General features: G+C 37.3%; 4 protein-coding genes and 1 long non-coding RNA gene across 12 annotated transcripts; 2 read left to right on the top strand and 3 right to left on the bottom strand.

The window, feature by feature from the left end:
- Positions 1 to 2,002: 2,002 nt before the first annotated feature.
- LOC128261756 (protein aubergine) lies at positions 2,003 to 6,462 on the top strand. The gene is made up of 9 exons (XM_052995606.1): positions 2,003 to 2,251; positions 3,337 to 3,484; positions 3,554 to 4,047; positions 4,114 to 4,306; positions 4,378 to 4,505; positions 4,564 to 4,718; positions 4,788 to 5,177; positions 5,231 to 5,341; positions 5,403 to 6,462. Exons 1-9 carry the CDS (start codon positions 2,159 to 2,161, stop codon positions 6,301 to 6,303), a joined length of 2,613 nt encoding a protein of 870 aa, XP_052851566.1. The 5' UTR covers positions 2,003 to 2,158; the 3' UTR covers positions 6,304 to 6,462.
- Positions 6,463 to 7,013: 551 nt separating this feature from the next.
- LOC128261294 (tubulin monoglutamylase TTLL4) lies at positions 7,014 to 16,448 on the bottom strand. Of its 7 annotated transcripts, XM_052994915.1 has the most exons (13): positions 16,255 to 16,448; positions 15,997 to 16,186; positions 15,049 to 15,787; positions 14,128 to 14,762; positions 13,945 to 14,067; positions 13,470 to 13,820; positions 13,063 to 13,420; positions 12,771 to 12,895; positions 12,272 to 12,711; positions 12,042 to 12,212; positions 11,703 to 11,979; positions 7,266 to 7,359; positions 7,014 to 7,204 (listed from the first exon to the last, which is right to left on the bottom strand). In XM_052994915.1, the coding sequence occupies exons 3-12, from the start codon at positions 15,687 to 15,689 to the stop codon at positions 7,292 to 7,294; spliced, it is 3,189 nt and encodes a 1,062-aa protein (XP_052850875.1). In that variant the 5' UTR covers positions 15,690 to 15,787; positions 15,997 to 16,186; positions 16,255 to 16,448; the 3' UTR covers positions 7,014 to 7,204; positions 7,266 to 7,291. The 7 variants fall into 7 exon arrangements, with proteins under 7 accessions (XP_052850875.1, XP_052850874.1, XP_052850871.1 ...); XM_052994914.1 differs by having other exon boundaries at positions 13,945 to 14,762; positions 16,251 to 16,447; XM_052994911.1 differs by having other exon boundaries at positions 13,945 to 14,762; positions 15,049 to 15,866; positions 16,255 to 16,447.
- LOC128261297 (uncharacterized) lies at positions 8,949 to 11,696 on the bottom strand. The gene is made up of 2 exons (XR_008268249.1): positions 10,819 to 11,696; positions 8,949 to 9,445 (listed from the first exon to the last, which is right to left on the bottom strand). It is a non-coding gene; the product is annotated as an uncharacterized LOC128261297 (long non-coding RNA).
- A 295-nt stretch (positions 16,449 to 16,743) lies between the features above and the next one.
- LOC128261296 (putative nuclease HARBI1) lies at positions 16,744 to 18,175 on the bottom strand. Its single transcript, XM_052994917.1, has 3 exons — positions 17,810 to 18,175; positions 17,000 to 17,690; positions 16,744 to 16,932 (listed from the first exon to the last, which is right to left on the bottom strand). The coding sequence occupies exons 1-3, from the start codon at positions 18,128 to 18,130 to the stop codon at positions 16,814 to 16,816; spliced, it is 1,131 nt and encodes a 376-aa protein (XP_052850877.1). The 5' UTR covers positions 18,131 to 18,175; the 3' UTR covers positions 16,744 to 16,813.
- A 611-nt stretch (positions 18,176 to 18,786) lies between these two features.
- Positions 18,787 to 24,041, top strand: LOC128263290 (protein piwi). Of its 2 annotated transcripts, XM_052998252.1 has the most exons (8): positions 18,787 to 18,948; positions 20,224 to 20,901; positions 20,962 to 21,282; positions 21,338 to 21,492; positions 21,805 to 22,005; positions 22,060 to 22,251; positions 22,637 to 22,747; positions 22,878 to 24,041. In XM_052998252.1, exons 1-8 carry the CDS (start codon positions 18,865 to 18,867, stop codon positions 23,758 to 23,760), a joined length of 2,625 nt encoding a protein of 874 aa, XP_052854212.1. In that variant the 5' UTR covers positions 18,787 to 18,864; the 3' UTR covers positions 23,761 to 24,041. The 2 variants fall into 2 exon arrangements, with proteins under 2 accessions (XP_052854212.1, XP_052854213.1); XM_052998253.1 differs by lacking the exons at positions 18,787 to 18,948; positions 20,224 to 20,901; positions 20,962 to 21,282; positions 21,338 to 21,492 and adding an exon at positions 21,585 to 21,733.
- The last annotated feature ends 25 nt before the right edge of the window (positions 24,042 to 24,066 follow it).

Below are 24,066 nucleotides of genomic sequence, written 5' to 3'. Positions count from 1 at the left end.
AAAAAAACCTCACATAAGCTTTGATTCAAGAAACCACCTGATGTTGAAAAGCTAGTAAAGTCATTGGATGCTTTTGAAACTTCTGAATGAAATCAGCAATTGTATACACTTTGCTTGTTCCGAGTAAAAAATGATTTAATTAACTGCTTTTGTTGTGAATCAAACTCAACAGAAATTCATAAATAGACTGTTTTATTTATCCAAGAAAAGTTTTCTAATTGCAATAATAATAATTCAAATGCCACCGATCATTCTTACGGTAGCAATTAAATATCGTACATAATAAAGTTATATCCATTTGCTGTTATCTTTGCTAAAAAAGAATAGAAAAAAACTTGCGAATGGTTCTGACCTCAGATTATTTTCAAATTTTCAGAATTCTTCCATTTTTAGTCGCTAATTCCGAATAATTAGCTCGAAGTTGTTAAACAACAAATAAATTTATTTACAAAATTAAAATTTTTGGTGCTATGCATATGTACACATCGATAACATTGAGCATTTCCAAATATCAAAAGAATTTAGGAAATGTAAAGTAGTGCCAACTCGGCCCAATTACTTGAGCGCTCTTTTTAAAATTATTGCTAGAAGGCCAGCGTTCGTTTTTCTCGCAATATATATTAACTATACAAAAAGTCACTTAATAAAAGGTGTATTTAAACGAAATCTACAACAATTGATTGCAATTTTTTTTGAAAATGTTATATGTTAAAAGAAAAAAAAGACTACGGTTTTGTAAGCTTTGAACTATTTATTCGTAAACAGTGCCACGAAATAAATGGGTACTGTATATTTAAACGCGAAACAACAAAAAAAAATGCAAGAAATTTAACCATGTTAGTCCACCGCTTTCCCTGACAACTCTTTAAAAAGCAAGTTATTTAATTTGAGTATGAATTTTGTTCTTCAACTTATTCTATTAAAACAAAGTTAAAAAGTTGATTAATTTAATGTAAGTGTTTGGATTTTTATGGTACAGCTGACGAGCAACTGACCAAATATCAGCAATTCAAAGACTTATACGAATAAGAATGTTTTCTTTCTTATTTGAATCAATTAATTTTAAATACCATAAACTATTTGTTTAGCTTTCATTATTTTCCATATCCAAGAAAAAAAAGGTCTTTAACGATATATGAAGGCTTGTTACCCTAATCCCTCAGAGCACATCCCAGCGGAACGGCTGAGATTTTAAACAGATTCAAAATTTCTGGCTCCACGAAGCTAGCATCCAAAAACAGAATTTATTGAATTGAATTTTTATTTCATAATTTTTGCTTTGTATTATTTTGTTTTGTAGTAAACGTAGGCCTTTTTTTTAGTTGTTATTCTTTAAATATTAAGAACTATTAGGCTTTAATACATATAAAGGACTTGAATATAATTAATGACCCCAAGCCAGAGAAAAAAAAATCGTCGAGCTATGCAACAAATGGTTCTTTCACTCACCCTATTCTTAAGCTTGGGATTAAACAAACCAACTTAACGAAACAGAGCTTTATTTTTCTACAAATAACATTTTTTTGACAGCTTAAAAAGTTTGAATGTCGTTGAACTAAACGTATCAAGCTGCCAAAAAAAGCTTACAAATATCAAAAAAAAAAAAAACAGCACATATGTATCAGATCCAGATCACACATTTTTCATAACATGATGCCAAGATTTATATCGAATTATGCTGTATTTGCTAAAAAAAATCCAATTAAATATCCTAGATAATACTACTTAAACCGATGGAACATATAAAAGATTGTATGGGACTGTTACTTACCCAATTATCATGGAAAAGTACAATTAATCGTGAAATTTTTTTATTAATATGGTAATTTATTTATGTTCCAGAAATAGCTGATATTGAAATGATATAAAAACAATCTAAGATGCAAATCTTTGCAAATGTGGCCCAAGATGCAGGACTTATCGAAAAAAGCCCATTCGATAACCGCAGATTATACATATATCAGCCCTGGGTGGTTTAAACTTTAAAGGTCCCGTACGTTTTCATTCTCTCATTCACTGGCCGGGGTCTGCGAAGGTTGACTAGCATCCAACTCAAAACTTCCAATTTTAAAGTTAAAATAAAAGTAAAGTATTTATAAAAGTGAAATTAAAAGTAAAGAATTTATAAAAGTGAAAATAAAAGTAAAGTATTTATAAAATGAATTTGCCCCCTAACACTGGAACGGCTCGTGGACGAGGTCGCGGGACAAAGCGCAACGAAGATGCTAACCGCGGCTTGGCTCCCCAACTAGTAAGATCTTTACATTACTAAAAAAATGCTAAATTCAAAGATTGATTTTGTAAAGCCATTATTTTAATGAACGCAAATCGGGTGCTCCAGTAATCAAGATCGGCATATTTTAGAAATGTTTAAATAGTGTTTCGTTATATATGTAAATATCTCCATTTCTTAAATGATAATTATTTTGTTTTATCTTAACTCGCGATTGGCAACATAATATTCTAGTGTCCCACATACTCGCATATGTATGTATGTATGTTTGGTCTCTCTGACCATTCATGAAATAACTTGTATGCGTACATGTGTACAGATGAATGTACATACAAACATTTAAATTTACCGATATTGAATTTACATGCATACATAAATGTATATGTATAAATAATTCAAATTGGTATTTAATAACAGCAAGTAATAATTTACTTACGAAAACAAAAACAATTATATTTAACACAATTTAAGTTCTACCAGTTATTAATGAAATGGTTTTTACAATGCAATTTTAAAGTTATTCAATACATGGATGCATGCTTACGCTTTCTTCTTACTTGTAATGCATTTAAAGATCATATTAAGTACGAGGAAATTCGCAATAGTATGCGAGTCTTCCATATTAGAAAAAGTACGTGTGTGATTTGGTTGTTTGTGTGAACATTTTTGAAATGCGGCGAGGAAATGTTGACCACGCAGATCAAATGCATACAAAATAAACAATGCTTTTTTTATTTTTCTTGTTACAAAATGTTTGCGCAAGTTTCCTGAGCTCAGCTAAAAAGGAACAAGCTGGTTCAAGGCCGTGTAAAATTGTCTCGTGGTGTAACGCACATTGACTTTAGGGATGAAATGGAATCGGAACAGGAAATAAAACACGCTTTTTTTTTAATCCAAACGAAGAACAAGAGAATGGAAGAACACGGATAAAATATATCTTTCCAGCCATTTCGTCCAAAGTTTCATCACACAATCAATTCAAACTTTTATTGCCTATCGTATATGCAATTCAATTTTTGTTGTGTGAACTATTTAGCCTATTTAGCAAGCACAACCATATTTCATAGCTATAACTTTGATTTGACAAAAATTTCCACTTACAGGGCCAATCTCCTCATTCTTCTCAATCGGGTAGAAATGAAGCATCTGGAGGCCAGGGATCAACCAGTGATGCTCCAGCCAGTAACTTGCAGAGGTCGGAACGTAGCTTGGAGACCAAGTCTAGCGAGGCTGGAATTCAAAGCTCTGAAAGTAAGTGGTCCTAAATATTTACATGTTTGTTCATATCTTAAAAGAAGTCTGTCATTTAAATTAAACCAGGCGATCCTAGGGGATCCGTTCGTGGTCGTCGCCTAATTACGGATGTGGTGCACTCCCGACCTCAGGGGCTAGCAACCAAAAATGGAGTGTCTGGTACGAAAATTACTGTTCAGACTAACTATTTCAAGCTTTTGAAGCGCCCAAACTGGAGCATCTACCAGTACCGCGTGGACTTTGTGCCGGATGTCGACAATACGCGTTTGCGCAGGGGACTCGTTTCCGAACATCGAAGCATTTTGGGTGGCTACATATTTGACGGCACTGTTTTGTTTTGTACAAATCAATTTAAGCCTGTGCAAAATAGCCCGTATGTTCTGGAACTGCTGACCAAAAGTCGTGCTGGTGAAAATTTTGAAATCAAAATCAAGGCTGTTGGCTCCGTTGAGGCAGCCGATAATCAGCAGTTCCAAGTTCTCAATCTCATTCTGCGCAGAGCCATGGAGGGCTTAGACTTGCAGCTGGTATCGCGCAATTTTTTCGATCCTAAAGCAAAGGTTTGCTAACTAAATTTGCATTCATATGGCTCGTTAGATGCGCCCCTTTCAAATTATTTTAAATAGATTAACTTGGAGAACTACCGCATGGAACTCTGGCCTGGATATCAGACTTCGATTCGTCAGCACGAAAGTGATATACTACTTTGTGCTGAAATAGCCCATAAGGTGATGAGGACTGATACCTTGTATAACATTTTATCCGAGGCTATTCGTGACAATGACGATTATCAAACGGCTTTCAAACGTGAAGTAATGGGTAAGTTTTTTTTGGGGCTCTTAAATTGTACAATATATTTAAATGCTTTTTTTTTATTGTATTTAATACAGGTATGGTGGTATTAACGGACTACAACAACAAGACTTACCGCGTTGATGATGTTGACTTTGATTCCTCGCCTTTATCTAAATTCAATACCAAGGAGGGAGATATTTCGTATGTGGAGTACTATAAAAAGGTAAACCTCCCACAAAAAAGCTCGCTAAATTTGCTTCTAAATACTTATAAATTCCCAGCGATACAACATCACAATCCGAGATTTTAAGCAACCTCTGGTTGTGTCCCGTCCCACCGAGAAAAATATTCGTGGCGGCGTGGATCGGCTTATAATGCTTGTACCCGAGCTGGCTCGGGCCACAGGAATGACCGACGCAATGCGCGCCAATTTTCGGTATGCTTATAGTTAGATAATAGTTTTTAAAACAATTTTTATCTTGACTTGTCCTGGGCTATCGGTTAGGTTGATGAAGGCCATGAGCGAACATACTCGATTGACTCCCGATCGCCGCATTGAGCGCTTAGGGGTGTTCAACCAGCGTTTGAAGTCGGCGAAGGAAAGCGTCGAAACTCTGAAGTCCTGGCACATAGAAATCGACTCTGCTTTGGTTGAGATCCCTGCTCGCGTTCTGCCACCGGAGAAAATCGTGTTCGGCCTAAATAAAAGATATCTCTGCGATAGTCGCGCCGATTGGACGAATGAGTTCCGCAACTCCTCTATGTTCAGTCACGTGGACATAAAGAGGTGGTTCGTGATAACTCCGAACAGAAATTTGCGCGAGACCCAGGAGTTTGTGAAGATGTGCATCCGTGTTGCCAACGGCATGAAGATGCATATTTCCGAGCCTCGCTAGTAAGTATTTCAAAACTATTTGAGTTCCTAAATGGATGTACTGTTTTATGTAGCGATGAAATAAAGGACGACCGTAATGGCACTTACTCTCAGTCAATCGACAATGTCGTGGCCAAGGATCCACAGATTGTAATGTTAGTGATGAAGTCTTCGAATGAAGAGAAGTAAGTATAGCAGTCTATACTATGAAGTAAAAGTGCTAACTCCCTTTCCTTCTGCCAACAGGTATAGCTGCATCAAAAAACGCACGTGCGTGGACAGACCGGTGCCATCGCAAGTGGTGACTTTGAAAGTGATTGCCCCTCGCGCGGAAAAATCTGCTGGCCTTATGTCCATTGCCACCAAGGTGGTTATCCAGATGAACGCCAAACTAATGGGTGCTCCCTGGACCATCGAGCTCCCAGTCCGCGGTTTGATGACGGTCGGATTCGATGTCTGCCACTCGGCGAAGAACAAAAACAAGTCCTTCGGTGCCCTGGTGGCTACCATGGACATGAAGACGTCGTGCCGCTTCTACTCATCGGTGAACGAGCACATGAAGGGCCAGGAGTTGTCCGACCAGATGTCGCTGAACATGACGTGTGCCCTGAAGGCCTACCGGGAGCACCACGGTACCTTGCCAGAGCGCATTCTTTTCTTCCGCGACGGCGTCGGTGATGGCCAGCTCTACCAAGTCGTGAACACCGAGGTTAAGTTCCTGAGGGCCAAGCTCGACGAAATCTACAAATCGGCTGGTAAAGTGGAGGGCTGCCGCATGTCCTTTATTGTCGTGTCCAAGCGCATCAACTCGCGATACTTCGTGAACAAGCGCAATCCACTTCCGGGCACTGTGGTGGATGACGTAATAACCTTGCCAGAGCGCTATGATTTCTTCCTGGTGTCGCAGTCAGTTCGCCAAGGAACAGTGTCGCCTACCAGCTACAACGTTATATCCGACAACATGGGGCTGAGCGCCGATAAGCTGCAGATTCTCGCCTACAAGATGACCCACATGTACTACAATTACTCCGGAACTGTGCGGGTCCCCGCCGTATGCCAGTACGCACACAAATTGGCTTTCCTCGTGGCCGAAAGCATTAACCGATGCCCATCCGCTGGGTTGGAGAATCAACTGTACTTTTTGTAGATATACGACACTTGCATCAATATTCAATTTTACTACAACATTTATTTGACATTTAAACAAGACACACTTTGTATCAAAATGAATAGATTTTTGAGTAAATAAAGTTGACCTAAATTGGCTTTTGGTGCCTTCAAAACATAACAGAAAAAAGTTTTTTAAAACAATAAGGCGTAGCGCTCATATATTTTATTTTCATTTGCACTAAGAATGAGGAATCGCTATTTTATTATATGCTTTTAAGGAGTACGCAAATGTTATTTTAAAATTAATACGGAAAAAAGTTTTTGCAAGTCGAAGTTTATAAGCTTTTGTTTAGATACAACCAAACTGAAATTTTGTCAATTAATCTTGTTGAAACATGAACAATTTTGATACTTTTGCAAATGAAAAAAAAAAACCTCAAGTTTAAATCGAGTATGAACAACTATTTAATAGTGAAAGGACGAAAGTTCTTATTAAAAAACACCTATTTAGTTTATGACTTTGTCGAACATTCCTTTAGATCTCAGTTTACTTACGCTTTCCAATTATTTCCGTTGTTGATTTTCAAAAAGTTATCGCTTAATATTGATCGTCCATTAATTAGGTCATCCCTTAAAAATTAATCATGGATTTTGATAAAAAGGAACAAGAAATGACACTTTTTATTCGGCATCAAAATGTTCGCGTAATTAATATAATTTACATCTCCAATTAAAATGCTAGTTCAATTAGTTAACATATAATTTAATAATTCACTGTATAACTTTTACTAATATCTGAATTACATACAAATTTCAATAGATGCTGAACACGAGCGATACCGTGAATTCACAATATTCAGTTTTAAAAGCAAAAGTGGTTTCTACAGGCCAAACGGGTTGTTCTTCAGTAAATATATCATTCTTTATTAGATTTATGTCTAGTTTAAAAAAATAAATATTGTTATTATTAGAAGTAATACTTTTAAATAGTCTGCTTACCTGTTCGCCAACAGAAAATGCAGATGCTAAGCTTCGGAATCATCTCCTATAATTTTTGGTGCCACCAAAATAAATTCTTCATCGTTCAAGTCCTAAATGAAAAATAAAACGTTAAATGTTAATCCATACATTATTTGAAAAGAAAAGTTTTAGTGTGAAAAAACGGGCATAAATTACAATCGGATTTCCGAAACTATAAAACTAAGTACAACAGCTATATATAAAATTTCAATCTACAAAAATAAATAGGAGTTTCGACCAGTTTACGGGTCACAAGCATGCATGTTTTATAATAACTAGCAAGTTATAAAAAATATAAAAGATCAAGTCATAAAAAATGTTCTTATGTACGATCAAAATTAAGTGTGCATTAGAAGTACCTATAAGACAATTATTATGAATAAACCAAAGAATATCCTACAATATAAAACATGTTTATAGAAAAACAGTTCTAAAAAAACATATGAAACACCACAACAACTATAATTATGTAGGATTAATTTGTTTACAAATGGAAATAAATATGCATTATACAACGTGATAAAAAGGTCAACATTTTCGCTTTTAAATTTAATATTGAAAAACAAAGATTAAAAGCTTAATAAAATGTTGGTATGGTTTCGCTGGATAAATATAATTCTCAATTGTAAGGATCAATAATGAAAAATATTACAGATTACTGTTTCTTTTAAAAAAATTATGTAAAATGCTAGTTTTTTTTATTTAATTTTGTATGAAAAGTACCATACTTACCACTCGCTATATACAATATATTATTGTTTAAACAACAGATCTAATAACAGTTCTTGTTTGCAATGCGCACACTATATTAATTATTATATATTTTAGCTATTAACCATTAATTTAAATAAATGCTAATCACGACATTTGTTTAATGGTCATTTTGGTCCGGTAAATAAATCTATTTTTTTATTTTGTAAGGAACTAAACATTATTTTAAAAAATCTAGGTTATTATACCTAAATTCTTTGGTATATGCATAGTTGTCAGTTGTTATCATGTATTACTTATTACAATATAGCATTGACAATTCAATTTAACAGATTAATTGTAGATTAAAAATTTGTATGTTGAAAAATTTTACAAACTACAACATAAAATGTGAACGAAACTCATATATGGGTCACTGATATGAGCCTGAAATGAAAACCAGGTAAGTGCGAATAAAAAAAGGTGAGTTTTAAAATAAACGATTTGACTTATTGTGCCTATGGCAACTGGAGTATATCTTAAGATATGTTTTGTGATTTGTATTTTGCTTTTAAATACTTTTCAAGGCAAAGCAAAATCATCTACATATATTTATAACTGATAGACTCGTTAGCGCAGAAACGGACGGACAGATGGACTTGGCTTTATTAACTCTTGAAGTGATACTGATAAAAAATAAATATATTTTATCGAAAGCCTTTTGTATTATTGGATATTCTGTCAAAGGAAAAACTTTACTTTTCGTTGGTTGACGAATTTTCACAAAGCTTTGACTGGAATATTTTTCAAAAGCAAATTATTTCGATTTGATCGATAATCAAATTATCTTAAGAACAATATTGTCAAATTCGAACAATTTAGTCGTATTAAAAAATAAATGCATTGATTAATAGGTCAAAATATGCACACCAAAAGTCCTGTAAAATATTGATTGAACTATTAATAAAAAAAAATGCCGTAAAAATAGTTGAAATCATAAAATTATCAATACAAGAGATATGCTGTTTACTTTTAAACGTAAATCGTAATTTATTAGACTTTATTTAAATGTTATTATGTAAACACATCATTTATTAGGGTATTAAATGATTGGCAGTTTACTATAATTAATCAATTACAACGTATTAACTGATTTATTAATTTCTAAGAGTTATATAATTTTTTAGGTTGTAGCAATAACACTATTCCAATCTATTATAAAAAACCAGATCACAATTTAGTTACGAATTATGAAATTTTGGTAATGTCCCAACAGAGTACATTTTGATTTAAATATTTTAATAACCTATTTACAAATACATCTGAATTTAATTATATTAAATATCAAATATATACATATGTTATTAAATCTAAGGTAATTGCACTAACAATAACAATAATGACTACCAATAATACGATGGCAGCGACTGTCACTTTAAAATCCATCGCATAAACTTGATGAAGTAATCCTGCAAATTTACAATTACACCAAAACGTATTGTTTTAATTTGAATCAACGAGAAGACAATAAAAACACTTTTTAACTATATTAATGTCTAAAAAGGAAAATGATTACATTGCCATGATTTGCAAGGAATCAAATCAAAAATAAAAGATGTATAACGAAAATAAAATTGCTTGAAAAAATTCATTTATTTGACTGTGTAAAAAATGTTTGTCATATTTGAATGAAACCTAAAACATTACTGTTAAAGCACACAATCGTACTACAGTGTTGATAATGCGTTTAAAAAATTATATGAAAACTTAGAGCTAGACTAGGTAGCATAAAAAAGGTGTGTTTCATTAAAATCGTTAATGGTTTTCAACTCCAATGTGTTAAGAAATTGAATCAGCAATCCGAAGTTTATATACCCTTGCAACTATATTAAAACCGTATTATTCTATATTGACTATATAAAGTTAAAACAATAATTCTACTATGCAAATCTCAGCCTAAGAATGTATTCGATTCCATAATTTTTATATAAGAATTTATTTATTTGTTTTCGTTAATTCTTCGGTTTTTTCTATGAAAGCTTTGTAAAACGGACGGATCTTTACCAAGAATGTATTTACTTTATATAGTCTCTTTACTTTATATACACTCATCAAGGGTATACAATTATTTAACCCTAGTTTTATGTCTGATATAAATGGAGGGGACAGTTGTTATTTGCGTTGTTCTTTTATGTACACTTATTCTCCCCTAGCTAAAATTATAATAAAAGTAACATTTGTGTCACTAGAAAGCTTTGTCGAAGTTTACTTTTAATAAAAATAAGACAAAAAAATTCTTATATACGTACAATACATTTTTTATGCCAAATAAAATGATCATTAATGACTTATAAAACAAGCGCTAAAAGCACTTGGTTAAATCGTTTTATTATATAAAAACATATAGGGGTTTTCGGATATTAAACAGTGTAGTACACATTCCGTTTGAAAATTTAAAGGACTCTCCTTCTGACCGAATAACGATTAAATTTAGATCACCCACAAAAATATCAAACCCAAAGTCATGTGCGATTATTACCAATTATTGTAAGAAAATCTATAATATTTCTGTTAATTAAATAAAAGAGACCGAAGGTAAGACTAGGAATCGTCAGGGTTTTTACTTTTTATTTTAATGGTTTAGTGAGTGTATTACTTGAAATCAAACACTACATTCGGTATGGTCTAAAATCTTCAGGCGTATTTATTTTTGCGATGTTCCGATGTTGAAAATTTACAATCATATGCCTTATTAAAATGCTTTAATGATATTTTCGAAGGCAGCGTTGGAAAAGCTAGTTATGGACAGCCGTTTGAGTTGAAATTCTGTTAGGAAACCCACCTGACGTTGATAAAAATTCTTGTTCTTGTTCTGGACTCAGGTGTAAGGAGTATGCAGTGTGATCACCTTCAATATACTTCATATACAAATACGTAGAGATATAAGAAGAAATTATAGTGATGGTAACGTCGAACAGAATAACACAAAATGAAAATACTATGTAATACAAAATGGATTTAATGAACAGTTGTTTTTTTTTTATAATTTCTATAAGAACATTTCAGTTACACACAAAACATCTGGATTTAGAACTAAGTATGGGCCTGTCGGCAAAAGAGAACATCACTATTTGACCATCCCTCTACTTTTTAATTTTATTTAAGCTCCGTTATTTACCTATGCATTACTGGTAAAGAAAACAAAAGATTTGGTAGTTAACCGGTAGAGATGACAAATACACTTTGTTGTCCTGAATATATATCAAATAAAGACAATACGATATTATAACAAGCTTACTGGTTTTCTTCTATCTACTAATATTCGAGATTTTATTTTACGATGTCTCTGCGAGGTAACAACAGATAAGACTTACGATGGCAAAGAGCACGGCACCGCCAAAAGAACGATTGTACAAATCTCCAACAGCCCTCAAAATTTAACAAAAGTCGAGAATTTATAAATATTTTAACTGATTTTTTAGAGTATTTTAGTGTGTGAAATAATTAAAATGTGGAAAAATACGTAGTGTATATAGAATACAGTGCGATGCGCACTTAAACAAAGTAAGTCAACTTATTTTTGGTAACCAAATCAGGACAACCAAATTAGAAGATTCGTAATAAATATAAATTATCCTACCCTGTCCAATTTTATGTTCATGTTATGTTTCATTCGTATGAGTGTTGTGAAAAGCTTTTGCGCCACCGATGAATAAAGATCTCACCTTTTGGCTGGAGGTGTTGGGACCTGAAGATGATATTTGTTTTGACAATAGTCGCGCAACAACGCAATGCCTTCCGTACGATTGTTAGCGTATCGGGACTCCCAGGCATCCAAAAGGCGATTGTAATACCGTGGACTGTCGTTGTATTTAAGGTACTTATAGGTTTGATCAGTTGGAAAAATACGTTCCAATGGTGCACAACGCGCCAGTTCATCCTCGGCTATGATAAGGCACCGCACATCATCGGGAGTTAGATTATTCAGGATCGCGTTTACATACTGTTATGATAAAAATTGTAAATTTTTATTTTCATGTAAATATAAGTTTTTGTGATTCGTACCTCATTTCGATCTTCCATGGACTTTCTTGTAAAGGTGTTATGTTTGACCTTTTCTTCGCGAGATAAATAGTTAATATAAAGCCGTTTGTCGTAGCACATTTGTGTGCCAGGAGGAAATGAAAATTCTGCGGCCAGTTCTTTTTGCTTATCCAAAGATAGTTTTGGAGGTACCTATTATTACATATGTGATAATGTGATAACTTTTTCCAATATATGATAACACAACTCACATTGTACAATGCCGTGTTTAGAACGCCCTGCACTAAAGGCGCCTTGACATGGGCATCTAGTGGCAGTTCCGAGTGTAAGCTGGGAGATATATTAACTTCCAAAAGCCAAGGAACCAGGTCGGAGTCTAAAATCACATCAAAGCCAAACAGCTCGAAGCAGCTGTATTTAGATTCTACATTTGCTCTGATCATGCTATTAATGCCATTCTCGCCAGCAAGAATCGTTCGAAGGACCAAACTTCGGAGAGCTTCCCAAAGGCAGTCAGTACGAACTCCTCGGTTTGCCAGATACGTCCACAGCGACTTAATGGTCCACTTATGCCCGTGACACGCATTGACGTCTTCGTTTTTTGAATAATTTGAGGAGAACTTGTTGATGCTGTAGTTGGTCAAGTGCATACACCGATCGTTTAAAGTGTCCGTCTTAGCACTGTACTTTACTGCAGAATACACAACTAGATTATTTATTGCTTACTCGAATTGAAAATATTAAACTTACCAGAAGCAAATCGAGCCAATCCATTGTGATACATGAAAACTCGCAAGGGATTTACTGATGTAACCAGCACATACAGACGCAAGTCAAATTTGCTTCCGTTTATAAGAAGTGGCCGTTCAATATACCTATAACAGAAATACGCCATATGTTATGGAAATGGAACATTACATTTTTAAAACTATTAAATATTTATTTAAAGAAACTATCATTTATGCAAAAAATTGAAGTTGTATTCAAAAAGAAACTTCTCTTTCAACTTAACGATAAATGTTAATCTTAATGTGTTACTTACTTCTGCACGATAAGTGGCCTCCTCTTGGGGATCTGACCCCACCGGTTAATGACCCTAATGCCCGCCCCACGAGCACTGGCCGGTGGCTTTATAATCCACTTCGTGTTACGCTGGGAATACTTAGGCCAGTGCCTGCGCAATGCACCCAGATCATTGGGAATAATGTAGGTGCGCGGCATGAATCCAAATTCCTTGTTGCTGTGCTTTCCCATCTGCCTTTGAAGATTTTTCCAGCACGAGTCCTTTCGACCGATGCGGAAGGAGCCAGGTAAGTGGTTGATTTTTTGGTATGACCGAATGGCCTTGAAGCACGGCGACTTTAAATGCTTGCCCCACACACCCATCCAATCGTTTGTTTCTGTGAAAGAATCTCATTTAATGAAGTCTTACTGTGTCAGCCAACTCACTTTTTAACATTCGCATTCCGCTGTTGGCCAGAATCAGGCGAACAACCTTTGGCATTATATTGGTGATGCGCCATTTGAGTACTCGATGAAGATCCGGCGGCACCCTTGGACCCTTTTTTGTGTTCGACGAGAAGGACAGATAGGGGGGCACGTAAGGAAACAAACTGGGGACTAGGAGGGAGTCCGGATTCTTAAGATCGTCCTCAGAAGATTGAGAAGACATAAAGCTGGGCGTGCTTTGGGGTGATGAAAACCGATCCACGGAATGTGTTAACTTGTAGGCATGGGCACGATAACCATCTTCGGTGTCCGAGATGACACTCGCCGTGTCGCTTTCGTCAAAATTCGAAACTGTTGAGTATAATGAGCATGAAAATAAATAAATATCTAACTACTTCAAACAATGTCTTTACCCAAACAATTATAAAAAATATTGAAATTTATATGATTCTTATTTTTTGAGAAATTATCTTACGGTTATCGAGGTCATCATCTTCGTCAAAGTCGTCGTTACGATCAAAGTCTATGCCATTGCGGTGGTCTTCCGGTTTTGTTTCTGGCTCCAGAAGTATAACCGTCTGTCCCTCGTCGCCACCACCTAATGATTTGGCGTTCTGTTGTTTTATACTGAGTCGCTGGGAGGAAAACTGTTGCTTACGGCCCATCCGTGGACTTTGTGTGCTGTACAGCAGAACCCGGTGAACCGTGGGTATTGGTTTCTTGGCGGTAACGGCACCGCCTTTGACCCGCTTCGGCGTCATTGGCAACCGGGGTGCCGGTTGATCTGTCGATTTGCGCATTACTTTCATTTCATTGTTGTTGTTATTGATTAGAGTATCTCCCGCATCGTCCAGGACCGTGTTCTCGGACTTTCTGCAATAGCGCCGATGGACCTGGTCCAGGTCGTTGTCAATAACAATAGCGGGGTCATAGCCATCCTTGATATCCCTGTAATCCTCGCCGCTCCCTGTTTCTCCCCAGCCATTGTCGAGGTAATCCGCTTCCACATCATTGCTTGGCAGCTTCTCCTTCAGGACGTGCTTGTCATACTTTGGACTCTGCCAGCTCCTGTCTTCGGAATTGTCCCTTCTGCCAATAACGATGGTGTCATCGACATCTCGCGATTCCCTGCGACTGGAGCCGGACTTTTGGAATTTACTCATTGGCAGTTTGCGGCTATTGGCAACGACAAACGGCGGCTTGGACAGTTTCTCAGCTCCACGATTGTAAAAGTACGAAAAATAGTGCTGATAGTGCTGGTTCGTCGTCTGATACTGCGCAGGCCGTTCTGAACTGAAAAACGAGAACAGAAAGCGGTTAACGTCGAGCTGACGAACAAAGGAATATATTATTGTTTACACATCTATGTTCGATAAGTGTTTGTGGGTATATAAATATAGTTATGTACTCGCAACTAGAGTTTTGGTTTCGGTTTTGTGTGGTATCTATCGGTAGTTTTCCAAATGGTAATTGTAAGACTCGAACACAACAACAACAAAATACGTGTGTGTGCGTGTGTACTGGAGGTATGTAGTTTCAACAAGCAGGACAAGTAACAAAAATGCAATTGCAAAATTACAGTATGGTATCCCAGGTTGGCTCTGGTGAAGGGTAATTGAGTGCCCGATATCGGTCCGGACTATTGTCCAGATAATCAGAGGACACACGCCCCGCGGCTCGGGCTTTCCGTTTCTTTAGCTCCGGATCATCGAAGTTAACGATGGACGACTGCAGCAACATCTGCTGTTGCTCCTTGTCGGTGACATAGGCCCTTGTTGTCAGCTTGTACTGCCCATTGGAATGCTGATGCGGATGCTGATCCTCCGATCGCCGAACCGTCTGGTAGACGTACTCGCAGCTCTTGTTGCCAGCTATACGCTGGTGGACCAGCGAGTGCTGGCCAAATGCATCGGCGTAGAGCGAGGAATCCGGTGCCGAATTGGCCACCGATTGATGGTAGTTCGACCTGGCTGCTTGCTTGGTGGGAATTCGCTTTGACGGCAGGTTGTGGTTCTGGTTGGGTACTTGATTTTGATTCTGGCTCTGGCTCTGACCCTGACTCTGACGGCTGCTCCAAGCGGGAACAATCAGGTTGCAGTTATCGTAGTTATAGTAGCAAAACGTATTGTCCGCATTGCAGTAACGTGGGGCAGGTGCAGGTGCAGGTGCTGCTGCTGCGTTGTTGTTCAGACTGTTGCTATAGCCGCTGTTGTTACGCATGTCAGCATGTCCAGGTTACCCGGACGTATTCGGTATATAGTGCGTTCTAAGCTCGTTGTGATCTCTGATCTCCCACTCCGCTAACCCTATTAAAAGGCCTAAAACAGGTTTTTATGCTGTGAACAATGATTTCTGATCGGATTTGGACGTTAGATTACGGATGCGTTTTAATCATATCTGGTGAATATAGAGAGAAGGCAGAATGCGAGATGGCACTCTGACTGGTGAATACATTATACATATATTAACCCCCCGCAAAATAGCTGCCTGCCACTCCGTAAACCAGGTCAATTGTACAAAAACTTACTTGCCTCGCGATTTGTGACCTTTACTTTGTTGCTGCAGGAAGGATTCAACGGGAGAACGGAGCAGAGTATTGTGGTGGCGGTGGTGTTGCAAGCGCAGGACTCCCAAAATCTAGGTCACCAGCACTTGTCGTCAGCTCGGTGTGATTACATTGCCAGCACGAAATTTGCGCCAAGTAAATGGAGGCAAAGCTGCAAAACCAAACATCCTGAGTTTTAGGTACCAATGATTTTCTGATTGCGAAAGTATATATACCTACAGTATAACTAATAGCAAATTCACAATTTCGTCTACAAATATTTGGCTTATAAAGTAGCTTCCAGTTCCGCGTTAGCACTGAAATTCTTATTTCCTTACTAAAACTTTTCACAGCCTACGACAAAAAATAACTAAACTACTGTATTTTGAAGAAATATCCATGTGCACAGTTTGGAGATGGGAACGTGATCACTTCAGTGTACTATTAAACTATATATATCGATTGCGCACGCAGCTGCTGCGGCCGATAGCTGTTCTCTAGGCACTTTGGGGGAGTTCCCTTAAAACTTTATCACAAATGTAGCATAATTTCCAAGCGTGTAAAAATGATGTCCTCAATAGTCATGGGCGGCAAATTTAACATTTTAATAAAAAAACCAGGTCAAAAAGTTATTGATTTGATACTTGGGTCAAGAATATTTTTATTATGGGCCAACAATAATCATATCGAAGGATCCAATAAGGTAAGTAGTTTTTTAATAAAATTGTAGAGTCGTTTTTGATTTTATATCTTATACTTTAATTAAAAATTATTTTTGTATAACTAAGTATTGTATTTATTAAGATGCAAAATGAATTTTAATAAATTGCCTTCTATTGTTATCTTCCCCAGATTTCGGTGCTCTTCCTATGGAATTGAAGAATGTTGAATTGAATGGTGCAATGTTCTGTTCAGTATCTGAGGAAAAAGATTTGAGATATTAAACATCCCATTGGAGGATCTGCGAGCAACAAAATTAACTTACCGATGCTGGGGTCTGCCCACTCCATTGCCATGTTGTGCAGAATGGAAAGGGCTGTAATCGTTTGCTTGGCAGACCCATGAGAGCCTAGTATTTCAGTTCCAAGAATACCGAATCGACTCATCAACAGGTTGAGACATTTTCTGGCCGAGGCATAAGTGATTGAGTGGGCGTGGTTGTATAGCTCCTCGGACTGGTTCCTTGGAAATCGAACTGGAGTGAACAGGGACGAGGAACAACGGACCATTTCGTTACCCAGCAGGATGCGTCCACGAAACTCATTCTGTTCGAACCGCTCCTTTATTTTCGACAGAGCAAACATCTCCGTGTCAGTAAGCATCGAATGTTCTTCGATCAGACGAATATCGAGGTCCCTTATCTTATGAGCCGCATCGCAAACAATTTGTAGATGAAGCTCCTCCTCTTTTGCAGAAAATGGGTTTTCGCCATCAAGATCTTCTGTGGCCGAGTTATCCGGTTGAAATCTCACAGTTGTCTGCAGTAATGCCCCGATAACTTGCGGCATATTTGCAATTGCTTGAAACGAACACATCATTCGCTCCTTTTCGGAAAGAGTGGCCGGCATTCTGATATACCGGGAAGCTTTCGAGGATAAAACTGAAGCAACCCGACGTGTAATTTTCGCCAAAGTGCGTAAGCTTACGCCATGGGCCATTGCAGTCAATTTTGGGTGCTGAAATAAAGTAATTTCCGATTTTAAAACAAAACTCTACAACGGACAGTTTTGGTAAAAAGTTGTATGCTTGCGCTTATTGGGTACATACAAAACTTGAATACAGAAATTTTATTTACCTCTGTTCCGCCCCACAGTCGGATTGCGGATAGGATTTGTAGGTCTATTGGAACTTGCTCCCGTTTCAATGGTTCATAATATTCAATTTCGAGGTCGTCACGCACAATTTCAATAATTCGGCGCAGATTTTCTTTGGTGTACCGGTACTTAATGCGAAATTGGTTCTCATTTAGATCGGTCAAAGGGTTGAATCGTGGGTGCGTTTTCTTCATATGGGTTGCACGTGCTTGTCCATTGTTTTTGGGACTGACAACACTTTGAAAGTCTTTAAAATATTCCAGGTCTTTAAGGGACCGTTCAAATCTTTGTATATCTTGCATTTTCACTTGTTTTGTTTATACATAAATTAGTGTGGCTGTTGCATACATCTTTGAAAATATTGCAATAAAAGCAACGGTATTTTAAGGCTCTAGCAACGAGAGGAGTTTAAAGGAAAATAGTTGCGGTATATACCAAATGTATTGTGAAGAAAATTTTAGGGACCGTAACAGCTTATTCACATTACAGTATTTCTTGGTGGAACGATAGGAAGTCGGTGAAAGTTTTCTTCTTCCGAGTGTTGTCCCCTTTTTGTTTTTGCTGCCTCTTCAGATGCATGCGATCGTACAAAAATGTTGCATAAAAACCAGGTAGATTGGACCACGCTTTTCATATGATCTAATCGAAGCTTATCTAAATCACGAGAGGCTTAAGTAATGCTGTTTTATGAGTATATGTATATAAAACTATTAACTTCTAAAGAATTTGCGGTTTTACTTAAAGGCCTTTTTTGTTTCACAAGAATAACATAATAAAAAAAGGTTGGCAGATTTAAAACTATCCTGTTTTCGATTGTGGTGGTCAGTAAAAATGTGAATTCTACATGGTAAGAAGGCCCAATCGTTCCGCTGGAATGTTGTCTTTCAGATTATACGTTATAAGGAATTGTGTTCGATTATCGTAAGCTAAAAACATCGACACATTGAAGTCCACCTCTAACAGCGCGTCAGTTTCAAAGCTTCCTATTCATTCTTCGCTTGGTTTTTCTAGAGTTAAAAAGTGCAGGAAAATAGAAATGGCTGAAGATCAGGGACGTGGACGCAGGCGTCCACTTGATGATGATGAACCATCTACTTCCCGAGGAAGTAGAGATGAGCCGGTAAGTTATTTTATATTTAAACAAAAAAACGTAAAAATCAGTTTCTTGGAAACAGCAGTATTTGTTTCTCTTTTCGGTTTTGATTTAAATCCGTTATGATGCTTCACACATATGTATTCATGCCTACATACATACGTATAAAAAAACATACAGTTTCTTTAAGCGGTCAAAGCTTCCATAGAATGTGCATAAGTGTATTTGTGTATAAACAAGAATATGCGTGCTTTAATTTAAAGGGTTTGTCTCAAACAAAGCCCTAAATAAACAAACAAAATCCACTGAGAGTATGCCCGCCAAATCGTTCTTGGGCAATACTGTCGAAGGAAATATAAAACCGTTTCGTATTTTATGCAGACAGTATTCCAGTGCAAGGCGTAAGCCCATTTCGAATTTATGTTGAGCAAGCGATTCTTCAAAGTGAGTCCATCCAACGAATATTTTTATGAAGTAATCAGTCTGCCATACTTTTGTCTTTTTTTTTTTTTGATGCTTAAGATTTGTATGTGAAAGAGACGCAAAAAACGCTTTACACGAAAAGCCACAGTAATCCCTTAAACAAAAAACTAAATTTCTTTATATAATTGAATTACTGCTTTAATTGAGAATGATAGCCTGCGGGTGAGAAATTAAAGTAATGAATTCTTTGATATACATAAATAAATTTAAAACTAATTCATTAGCTTTTTCAGCTTTCTTTTTCTTTATACTTTTGTCTCTATTGACTTTTATTGTTCCAAGAATGTAAAGCTTGTATATTTATCTCAGTCACTCTTTAAAGAAAAGTACTTCGCCGCGCAAAGAACGCCGCCAGCATTAAAACCGTAATACAAAATAAAGAGACAAGTCCATTAGAATGTTTCAAAATATTTGAAACTCCGGTTCCCATTAAGAACCATCCAAACCACCTTTTAAATAAAGGTGGTAACGTGAAAAGTATGTACAGGTAGAAGGATCAGGATCAATAGCCAAGGATCAATAGCATGTCCGTCTGTCTAGACAAGGCTTGATCAACTCGAGAAAAAACGTTTAATTTTCAAAAAAATTTTAATTCTTTAGTAAACGTTTAATAACTCAGGAAAACGGTTTTAATTTGATTTAAATCGCTTCTAAAATTTCTTCTTTATTGTTTTTGCTTAATTATAATAAAATTCTATTACTTTGACCGCAGCTGTTTGTACGTGCCAAGTATACAACAGTGACTGAACCATTTGTGACTCCAAAGTTTGGTTTTTTTGTTTAGCCACTATTTTTTAATTAATTTCAATTTTTATGCAGAGAAGCAAAATATTCAAAGACTCTTCTTCGGGTGGATCGAGATCGGATTCTCGTGCGCAGCCCTCAAGTTCTGATTCCCGTGCAGGGTCTTCGAGATCCGATCCCCGCGTCGAACGCAGTGGCGCTCCACATGATCGAGAAAGAGTTGGAGGTAGCCAGGCACCGGCTGGAGCTACCAGGCAAGAAAGACGTGATGAAAGTGGTTCGACAGACCGTCGGCCAAGGGGAGATCGCTTTGACATGGTGGCTACCCGTCCGGCTGAATTGGTGTCCAAATTGGGAAAGGATGGAAGGCCAATCAGGCTGCAAACGAACTTTTTCCGCCTGAATACTAAGCCGGAGTGGCGTATAGTACACTACTGTGTGGAATTCGAGCCGAGCATCGAGAACCCACGGGTCCGGATGGGAATCTTGTCGGAACACGCCAACGTCTTGGGATCTGGTTACCTCTTTGACGGTTTGCAACTGTTCACCACTCGGAAATTCGAGCAGGAACTAACCGTGCTGCGTGGAAAGTCTAGACTGGACATTGACTACACAATATCGATCAAGTGTGTTGGATTTATATCGACTGCGGAGCCCCGCTTTTTGCAGGTTCTAAATCTCATTTTGCGCCGATCCATGAAGGGCTTAAAGCTGGAATTGGTCGGTCGCAATTTTTTCGATCCCCATGCTAAGGTAAAAACTATCAGCACATTTATTTTATGAGTCCTGGTAATAGTATATTTTTAACTTTAGATCGAAATAAGGGAGCATAAATTGGAACTTTGGCCGGGCTATGAAACTTCGATCCGCCAGCATGAAAAAGACATTCTATTGTGCACCGAAATAGCTCATAAAGTTATGAGAACGGAAACAGTCTATGACATAATGCGACGTTGTTCACAAAATCCGTCCAGGCACCAGGACGAATTTCGTTTGAATGTTTTGGACCTAATTGTTCTCACAGATTACAATAACAAAACTTACCGTATCAATGATGTTGACTTTGGGCAAACTCCAAAGTCAACATTCAGTTGCAAGGGGAGGGACATCAGTTTTGTAGAGTACTATCAGACTGTAAGTTTCCCACGAATATCACTGTCTTGTTTCGTGCCTTATGCTTTTCTTTCAGAAATATAACATTCGCATACGGGACCATAATCAGCCTCTGTTGATATCCAAAAATAGGGACAAGGCTCAGAAAACTAATGCCAGTGAATTGGTGGTTCTTATTCCCGAGCTTTGCCGAGTGACAGGGCTCAATGATAACATGCGCTCAAACTTCCAGTAAGAACTAGTTGTATTCATATATTGAGGCATTTTTCACACATTTCTCGTTTATCTTTTGTGGGCTTTTTAAGATATTATTATAGATGCTTGGATTGTGTGCGCGTGGCAAAAGTTTAAGAGAAACTGGCGCTGCGTTGGCATTCCGAAGATAAACTGACAGCCTTTTGAAGCTGATCTTTAAAGTAATGAATATAAATACTATTATTGGGGACTGGGTTTTAATTGTTAAAAAATATAGGTAATAGTCTATAAATTAAAGATATTAAATATATATATTTTCGCATCTGCAACTGTATAATTTGTTAACAGGTTAATGCGATCCATGAGTGAGTACACACGGATGAATCCCAATAGACGCATTGATCGATTGCGCACTTTCAACCGCCGATTGCACTCCACTCCTGAGAGTGTTAAAGTTTTGCGAGACTGGCACATGGATCTTGACCAGAATCTTACTGAGGTACAAGGTCGCATAATTGAACAGCAAAAGATTGTGTTCCATCACGGAAAGTGAGTCGAAAAAAAATATCAACTTAGCACATTTTAACTGAATAATGTTTTCAGGGTTCCTGCTGGTGAAACCGCTGATTGGACAAGAAGCTTCCGAGACCAAAAGATGCTCACAACTCCCAGCGATGGCATCGATCGCTGGGCTGTAATCGCCCCAGAGAGAAACTCTTACGAACTAAAAACTCTTTTGGAGAATTTGTTTAGGGCTGCTAATGGAATGGGTCTTAAATTTAGAAGCCCTCATGAGTAGGCTATCGAAAAATCCGTACCTCGCTTTACGGGTGCACCGCAATCTCATAACCAACGAACCCGTAAAGCGAGGTTTTGGGTGCATATAAGACTGGTTTACAAATTTAAGCCTTGATGTTTTGTTGCATATTGACTCGCTGATTCAAAAATGACACTGAACATTTTTTTTATTGACCATTGTTTTTTAAAGTGTAAAAAACGTTTTTACCTGTTTTCATGCATATTTTATTTTTTATCTACAGTTCTGTTTAACCGATTTCGGTCCTCGATAGCTTATAAAAAAAAAATGTTAAGTGCTATTTTTTTTTAATCAGGGAGTCCAAATTGTAAACCGGTGTAATTTTTATTTTGGTTTATTTTAACTTTGTCATTTCAATTACAGAGTCAAAATTTATGACGATCGAACGGGAACTTATGTGCGAGCTATGGATGATTGTGCTCGCATGGATCCCAAACTTATCTTATGTCTAGTTCCTAATAACAACGTTGAAAGGTTTTTATTCCCTTTTTAAATATTGACCTTTATTTATTTCGGACCTAATGGTTCTTTCTAAATTTAATTTTTATTGTTCATTTGTTCCTGTGGCAGCTATATGAAATAATTTTTTTGTATAATATTTCAGATACTCGGCGATTAAAAAGAGAGGATATATTGATAGAGCAGTGCCAACCCAAGTTGTCACTATTAAGACAGCTAAGAATCGTGGCCTTATGAGCATTGCCACCAAAATAGCAATCCAATTGAATTGCAAGTTGGGATACACTCCCTGGATGATCGAGCTGCCATTGTCTGGCTTGATGACCATTGGTTTTGACATTGCGAAGAGCACACGTGATCGCAAGAGGGCTTACGGAGCCCTGGTCGCCTCCATGGATCTTCAGCAGAACTCCACGTACTTCAGCACTGTCTCGGAGTGCAGTGCCTTTGATGTGCTGTCCAACACCCTGTGGCCAATGATGGCAAAGGCACTGCGCCAGTATTCGCGGGAGCATAAGAAGTTGCCAACGCGTATTGTGTTTTATCGGGACGGCGTTAGCTCGGGCTCGCTAAAGCAGCTATTCGAGTATGAAGTAAAGGACATTGTGGAGAAGCTGGACGCTGAATACAAGCGGGCCGGTGCTGATCCACCGCAGTTGGCATACATTGTGGTCACCAAGTCGATGAACGCGCGTTTCTTCGCCAACGGAGGCAACCCCCCACCGGGAACAGTTGTCGATGACGTTATAACTCTACCAGAGCGATATGACTTTTATCTGGTCTCGCAGCAAGTGCGTCAGGGTACAGTGTCGCCGACCAGCTACAACGTGGTTTATAGCAACATGGGCATCAGTCCGGACAAAATGCAGAAGCTCACCTACAAGATGTGCCATTTGTACTACAACTGGTCAGGCACCACACGTGTGCCGGCCGTCTGCCAGTATGCTAAGAAACTTGCTACCCTTGTCGGCACAAACTTGCACGCCATTCCACAGAATGCACTTGAAAAGAAATTTTATTATCTTTAAGTATATATACCTAAATTCTAGCTTTGAACCCCAACAGGCAGCGAAAGAAACTAGCCTTTTTTGTTTTACGAATATTATCTTATTTTTTTACGTATAAAAGTTTATAATTTTGCACAAAAATTTATTCGAAATACCCTTGGGTAGACAACCTATTTAATAACACTTTCTGCTTACAAAAATACATTTGACTTATACAATGTCTGGTATTAAAGCTTAAACAAAATAAAACCTGTTATATTTCTAAACAAATAATAAAAAGAAAATATACAACACCACGGAAAGCAATTTGTTTTTATTTGGAGTATA

Source organism: Drosophila gunungcola, unplaced genomic scaffold, assembly GCF_025200985.1.
Source record: "Drosophila gunungcola strain Sukarami unplaced genomic scaffold, Dgunungcola_SK_2 000001F, whole genome shotgun sequence".
Taxonomy (NCBI): Eukaryota; Metazoa; Arthropoda; class Insecta; order Diptera; family Drosophilidae; genus Drosophila; species Drosophila gunungcola.
The sequence above is the reverse complement of the archived record's forward strand: the minus strand, read 5'-3'. Positions and strand labels throughout refer to the sequence as shown.